Consider the following 6944-nt stretch of genomic DNA (forward strand, 5'->3'; position numbering starts at 1 on the left):
CTGTGTGCAACCTTCAAAGTTTCATGATGCATGGCAGCCGACCAGCTGATTTGGTTGGTTTTGTGGGCTTTGTGCGGGGGTCGAAATTCACGAGTTTATTTTTTTTTCATTTCTCTTTTAAGATATATACATATATACACATATGTATGTATGTGCGATTTGTCGCGTTACATCAAAGTTGTTCTGGACGTTTTTCTTGTGTTGAAATAGTCAAGAATTTGAATAGAACTCACAATGCTGTTGAACTGCACCCGACTGAAGCACATGTGCACAACATTACGAGTCTCCCAACTGCCCTGCGCGGGCCCGAGGTTGACAGTCAGCCCGTATAGCATATATAACAGTCTATTGAGGCAACCGCTGCTGCTGCTGCGGCGTCCCCATCATCATCTATTTAACATAAGGCCGCCGGCGACGGCGGCGGCAAAGCGACAGCTGCTCGGCTCCAGGTGGGCGGGGCGTGTGCTCACCGTGAGACGCTGCCTGAGCGGCAAGTCGAATGGCAAGGCGCTGGTGGCCAAGGTGGAGGCGCAGCCCTCGCTATTCAAGCTGGCCAGATCCGAGTACAAGCGTCTCATCCATCTGATCAGGAACGAGAAGTGGTCGCTCTTATGTATGGCCGGTGTAATCTGAATCTCCAGCTTAATCTGCAGCTCTCATGTTGTTTCCCTGTTGCAGTCGGCCTGACCTGTCTGATCATCTCCTCGGGCATTACCATGAGCATACCCTTCTTTCTGGGCAAGGTCATAGACATTGTGTTCAACAAGGATGGACTGGATGCGCCGGTGCTGAAGGATTTGCGGGACTACATCATGACGCTCTTCTGGATCTTTGTCATTGGCGGCTTTGCCAACTTTGCCCGCGTCTACATGTTCGGTTCGGCAGGTGAGCGGACAGCCCAATTCCCATGCAAATCGATTTGGGTAATTCGTTTCGTATTCCCCCACAGCTCTGCGCATTGTCCGAAGGCTGCGCTCCGATCTGTATCGCGCCATGCTGATGCAGGAGGTGGGCTGGTACGATACGCGCGGCACCGGCGAGCTCATCAATCGCTTGAGCAACGACACCTACTTTGTGGGCATCTCGCTGAGTCAGAATATATCCGATGGCCTGCGCTCCCTGGCCATGATAAGCGTTGGCTCCTGCATGATGGTGGGTATGATTCCAACAGGTCCGCGAGGATTTCGTTAAATATTATTATAATATTATGTACTTCGCACAGATCTTCACATCGGCCAAGCTGACGCTGGTCAGTGCCCTGGTGGTGCCCGCTCTGGCGGGCATTGCCATCGTTTATGGCCGCTATGTGCGGCGCATAACCCGCTCGGAGCTGGACAAATATGCGGAGATAATGAAGCATGCCGAGGAGCGTTTCGGCAATGTGCGCACCGTCAAGGTGTTTTGCCGCGAGCAGAAGGAGTGCGAGGATTACGATGCCAAGCTAAGCGAGGCGTTAGAAATTGGCTACAAGGAGACCAAAGCCCGCTCCATGTTCTTTGGCCTGGTGAGGCCCTCTCGACCCATTCCCATTCCATTTATGCCAACTAATATGCCCCTCTCTTTCACACAGACCGGCTTCTCGGGCAACTTTGTGATCATCTCGGTGCTGTACTATGGCGGCACCCTGGTCCTCAACGATGAGCTAACCATTGGCGCGATGACCGCGTTTATGCTGTACGCCGGCTATGTGGCCGTCGCCATGAACGGCCTCTCCAATTTCTATAGCCACCTGAACAAGGGCATCGGCGCATCGGAACGTATTTGGGAGATATTGGACAGGGAGTTCGCGATACCGCTGGACAAGGGCGATGTGCCGACAACGAAGCCCATTGGCGAGATCACCTTCCGGAACGTCGACTTTAGCTACCCATCGCGTTTGGAAAGCAAAGTGCTTACCGATTTCTCGCTGACCTTGCTGCCCAACCAGACGACGGCGGTGGTGGGTCGCTCCGGTTCCGGCAAGTCGACAATGGCCCTGCTGCTGATGCGTCTGTACGATCCACAGCAGGGCGGCGTCTATTTGGATGGCGTCGATTTGCGTACGCTGAATCCACAGTGGCTGCGACACAATGTCGGCGCCGTCAGCCAGGAGCCGGTGCTATTTTCCGGCTCCATACGCTCAAACATTCTATACGGCCTCCATCCGGGCGAGGAGCCCAACGAGGATCTGCTCCAGCAGGTGGTTCACGATTCGCATGTCATCGAGTTTGCCAACCAGCTGCCCGACGGCCTCGAAACGATCGTTGGCCAACGGGGCATGCTCCTCAGCGGTGGCCAAAAGCAGCGCGTGGCCATTGCCCGGGCGCTCATCAAGGTGCCTGCAAAATATACAAATTCGTACTATTCTATTCTAATCCCATTTACATGCCGAACAGAATCCCACCATACTTGTGCTGGATGAGGCGACAAGTGCGCTGGACTCCGTCTCCGAGCAGCTGGTGCAAACGGCGCTGGACAAGCTGATCGAGGGACGCACCGTGATGACAATTGCCCATCGGCTGAGCACGATACACAAAGCCCACAAGATTGCCGTGCTCGATGGCGGGCGAATTGTGGAGGAGGGCAACTACGACGATCTGATGAGCCGGCAAGATGGCGCCTTCCGCGAGCTGGTCTCCAAGCAGGCATTTGGCGGCAGTCGCTCGCAAAAGGACAACGACCACTGGGGCAGCTAAGATTTGTTTAGAAGGCGCGGCCAGAATGCGACTCATGTGTTCACAATCTTATTATTATCTAGGCCTCAATATTGACTGCGATATCGGTTGGCTAAGGTCACCGATTGCTGGTCTTTTGTGCCTTGAGGCAGGTGTTAGGGATAACTATGGTTAATGCAACAAAATGTTTTTTTAAGCAGGCAACAAACCAAATTGTAAATGTTAAAGTTAGCGGTTTTGATAGCAAATAAATAGATAAGTTGTTTTACACCCATGTTTAACATGCATAAATGTCGTAAGTTTATTAAATTCTTTTTTTTTTTTTTCAATTCTCAAGTACCTGAAAAGCAGTTAAGAAAATAATTCAAAAGTCCTTGCACAACGATCGCAAGCGTTGCCAGACTTTCCTTTTAACGATAATAACACTGGCAAACTATATACATACATCAATTAAGACATTTGCATGTGTAAGCATGTGCATGCAAAGCATTTGTCTTGCATAATTTTCTCATATTTTCATATAAAAATTAACATTAGGGAATTACAAATTCTTTGCTCAACATTCGCTTGTCATAATGGCGCTGAGATATATTAATGAACATATTTATATATCTAGTTACGCAACTATAAATTACCCAACCAGCTGAAAATATGCATAAGCACATGCATTTATGTTATCAGCTGTTTGTAATATTTATATTTTTTTTCATATGAAATTTCGAAATATGGGAAAAGTCCTTGCTGGACATAATCAGGCAGGCGTTGCCACTTTCGTGCCCGGTCACGAAAACGATCTTTTCTTGGCTCTCGATAGTTATCGATAATCTGAATTTGCGACGCATTTACCGTTTTTTTATAACAATTTATTATACACGTTCTTTTTTTTTATCAGTTTAACATATAGCTTAATTCTAATGGGCACAGAAAATAAATGCAGCAATTTCCAACTCACGCACACCTCAAACTCCACCTGTGCATCGGGTGTGTGTGTGTGTGTGTGTGTGTGTCTGTCTGTCTACTTCATGGTAGGCATGGCCACGGCCGCCTGAGTGTGGGTGACATCGGTTTCACGCCAGAGCTGGGTAACGGTCTTGGTCTGTGTGTAGAACTTGACGCCCTGCTTGCCATAGAAATGATGATCGCCGCGGAAGGAGCCGCGGGTGCCGGTGAACGAGAACATGGGCAGCGGCACAGGGATGGGCACATTGACGCCCACCTGGCCGGCATCGATCTCGTTGACGAACTTGCGGGCGGCGGCGCCGTTGGTGGTGAAGACGGCGGTGCCATTGCCATACGGATTGGCATTCACAATCGAGATGGCCTCGTCCAAGGTGTCGGCATTAAGGATGATTAGCACGGGGCCAAAGATCTCCTCGGTGTAGCACTTCATGTGCGGCTTGACATCGGTCAAGATGGTTGGGCCGACAAAATAGCCATCCTCAAAGCCGGGCACCGTGATCTTGCGTCCGTCCAGGATCAGCTTGGCGCCCTCCTTCACGCCGGACTCGATCAGCTCGTTGATGCGCTGGCGCGAGGCGGCACTGATCACGGGTCCCACATCTGTGTTGGGCACATGACCCGCGTTCACGTTCAGCTTCTTGGCGCGCTCCACCAGATCGGGTATCCACTGCTGGGCCCCGCCCACAAACACAGCCGTCGACAGGGCCATGCAGCGCTGTCCGGCAGCGCCAAAGGCGGCGCCCGCCAGCTGATTGAGCGTATTCTCCTTGTTGGCATCGCTGAGCACCACACCATGGTTCTTGGCGCCCATGTTGCTCTGGACACGCTTGCCATTCTTGCCGGCGCGCTCGTAGATGTACTTGCCGGCCGTGTCGGAGCCAACGAAGGAGACGGCCTTGATCTCGGGCGCATCGCAAATGAAGTTGACGGCATCGTGTTGGCCATGGATGACATTGACGACGCCCGGTGGGCAGCCGGCCTCGTTGAGCAGCTCCATCAGCAGCATGGTGGCGCCGGGCACACGCTCCGAGGGCTTCAGCAGCATCGTGTTGCCGGTGGTAATGGCCACCGGGAACATCCACAACGGTATCATCGCTGGGAAATTGAACGGGGCAATGCCGGCGGTGACGCCGAGCGGCATTACCAGCGAATAGGTGTCCATGTCGCGGGCCACATTCGCCACAGTTTCGCCCATCTGGAGCGAGGGTATGCTGCAGCAGTGCTCGACCACCTGGAGGCCGCGCAGGACATCGCCTTCGGCATCGACCAGGGTTTTGCCCTGCTCCTTGGTAATGTTCTTGGCCAGCTCACCCATGTTGGCCTTGATCAGGGCCTGCAGCTTGAACATGATCTGTTGGCGGGAGACCACAGACTGGCTGCTCCATGATTTGAAGGCGCGCTTATTTGACTCCAGAGCGGTCTTCATCTCCTCCTGCGTGGCCTTGGGCACACGGGTCACCACCTTGTTCGTGGCCGGATCGTGCACATCGATCCAGTCGCTTGTCTTCGACTCCACGAATTTGCCATCGATGAAGAGCTTCGTTGTGGGCGCGGACGACGAGTAGCCACGTTTGGCTATCAGGCGTGCCTGCAAATATTCATTTCGAAATGTTATCGATATATCGGTAGGAAATTGCCTGCAGATCGGCCGTGCAAATTGACCCCTCCACAAAGGTTGCCACATGGGCCACAAATGTACCAAAGGTAATTTATTTATTTATACCCTCTTTTAAAAAAATTATTTTTATTTAAAAAAAAAAATTTTTCTAATGGAGGCCAAAAAATATGCAAGTGCACGACTGCAGCTTGCGCTAAAAATGTCCCATGACTAAGGACATTTTTTTATAGTGTCACATTTGGTACATATTTTAATTCAAGTTCAATTTTTATGGCTTCAAAATCGTTCTATGGTGCAAAAAATTTTGGGTGACATAACAAATAAGCTATGTCTACTTTCTATTCACTTAAAGAAAACATTTAATCTTGTTTTAATTTTCAAGATGTTAAGCACAGGAAATATAAGTACAGGCAAAGTGCTTATATAAATATTGAACTTTTTATATTTTGGTACAGTTTTTTCGATAGCCAGCCTAGCTTAGTTCCTATACTATATATATATTGAAAAGGCATTAAAAGAGGATGCAACATATTTTTTTTCCTCCAATTTTTAGTACAAATTAATTTTGTCAAATGGCAACCTTGCTTGCTGCCCATTCTTAGGGTGAGAGAGGGGGGTGGGGATATGCTAAAAATGTCCCATGCAGGGAATTAAAAATATTCGTATAAAAATGGTACATTTTAAAGAGGTGAATTTGTAAATTACTTTATTTTTTCATGTGCCTGCAACTGCAAGCCAACTTGTCCGTTTATTTACATATATATATATGTTTTTTTTTATCGATATATCGATACTGAAAGTCTTGTGGCGCAGTTAAGTTGCGTAAATGGTTTATTCTCTGAAGGCAACTGCGCTTGCGATCGTTGGTCAACATGAACAGGCTTCACTGTATATATGTATACATGCATATAGGTATATGTACATATATATATTTAAGCTGCCATGTCAAGTGTTTTATTTCTTTGCCTTGAATGGAAAATTCTACAGGTGAGCTGGGCAGTGCCTGGCAACATGATAATATATGCACACACACACACGCGCGCGCATGTATGCAAGTATATATGTATAAGGAAGAGTTGCGTGCCACGCCTTCGCTTATCAGCGCCAGCAGCAGCCTCCTGTTTGGTACGCATTTATATGGCTTGCCGCTTAATTAAAATACAATTGCAGTTACATTTGCATACATATACATGCGCCCATGTGTGTGTGTGTGTGTGTGTGTCTGTTGTGCCCACCAACTAATTTCTGTTATTGTGATCGTCGTATTATCTGAAACGTTGCAAGCCCAAATTACGTAACACGTTTGCTCTATCAAATTGTCATTAATTTTGTTTTCCACGTTTTGGCGGTTTTATAAGGCAATTTACGGCCCCACACAGCACACCCACACACACATGCATGCACGTGCATTGGAACGTTGTAATTTGCATGCACACACACACAGATGGCAATGCACCATCAATTGCACGCCCCCATAAACTATCCAACACTGCGCCACAAATTTCAATAGTTATCGATAAGTGTTTATAGGGCTAATTGAATTTCTTACCTCAGCACCAATTAGACGCACAAAGGACATCTTCCACAGGTTGTTGAAGTGTAAGGTCAGGGATTCTGGATAATGGACGCTGGGGCTGGAATCGCGCTTTGCTGCTTTACTGCTGTCTGCTGTTGCGGCTGGCCCAACCGATGGTCTCACTAGAACTGAAAGC

General features: G+C 48.9%; 2 protein-coding genes across 2 annotated transcripts; one reads left to right on the forward strand and one right to left on the reverse strand.

Moving 5' to 3' along the window:
* The first annotated feature begins 103 nt into the window (after positions 1-103).
* On the forward strand, positions 104-2945 carry LOC135429345 (ATP-binding cassette sub-family B member 10, mitochondrial). Its single transcript, XM_064683617.1, has 6 exons — positions 104-613; positions 679-885; positions 950-1152; positions 1223-1504; positions 1571-2314; positions 2376-2945. Exons 1-6 carry the CDS (start codon positions 235-237, stop codon positions 2673-2675), a joined length of 2115 nt encoding a protein of 704 aa, XP_064539687.1. The 5' UTR covers positions 104-234; the 3' UTR covers positions 2676-2945.
* A 584-nt stretch (positions 2946-3529) lies between these two features.
* LOC135429346 (probable methylmalonate-semialdehyde/malonate-semialdehyde dehydrogenase [acylating], mitochondrial) lies at positions 3530-6944 on the reverse strand. The gene is made up of 2 exons (XM_064683618.1): positions 6782-6944; positions 3530-5202 (listed from the first exon to the last, which is right to left on the reverse strand). The coding sequence occupies exons 1-2, from the start codon at positions 6809-6811 to the stop codon at positions 3670-3672; spliced, it is 1563 nt and encodes a 520-aa protein (XP_064539688.1). The 5' UTR covers positions 6812-6944; the 3' UTR covers positions 3530-3669.

This window comes from Drosophila montana, unplaced genomic scaffold (assembly GCF_035044405.1).
Source record: "Drosophila montana isolate Dmon_TW-CO22-7 unplaced genomic scaffold, ASM3504440v1 contig_2666_1, whole genome shotgun sequence".
In the NCBI taxonomy this organism is placed as follows: Eukaryota; Metazoa; Arthropoda; class Insecta; order Diptera; family Drosophilidae; genus Drosophila; species Drosophila montana.

Excerpts from the sequence above, each read along its gene's own strand:
- LOC135429345 (XM_064683617.1), top strand. The coding sequence starts at position 235 with ATGCTGTTGAACTGCACCCGACTGAAGCACATGTGCACAACATTACGA. Across the intron at positions 614-678 it reads CGAGAAGTGGTCGCTCTTAT|TCGGCCTGACCTGTCTGATC; the intron begins GTATGGCCGGTG and ends TCCCTGTTGCAG. Across the intron at positions 1,153-1,222 it reads GCGTTGGCTCCTGCATGATG|ATCTTCACATCGGCCAAGCT; the intron begins GTGGGTATGATT and ends TACTTCGCACAG.
- LOC135429346 (XM_064683618.1), bottom strand. The coding sequence starts at position 6,811 with ATGTCCTTTGTGCGTCTAATTGGTGCTGAG. Across the intron at positions 5,203-6,781 it reads TGCGTCTAATTGGTGCTGAG|GCACGCCTGATAGCCAAACG; the intron begins GTAAGAAATTCA and ends GAATATTTGCAG.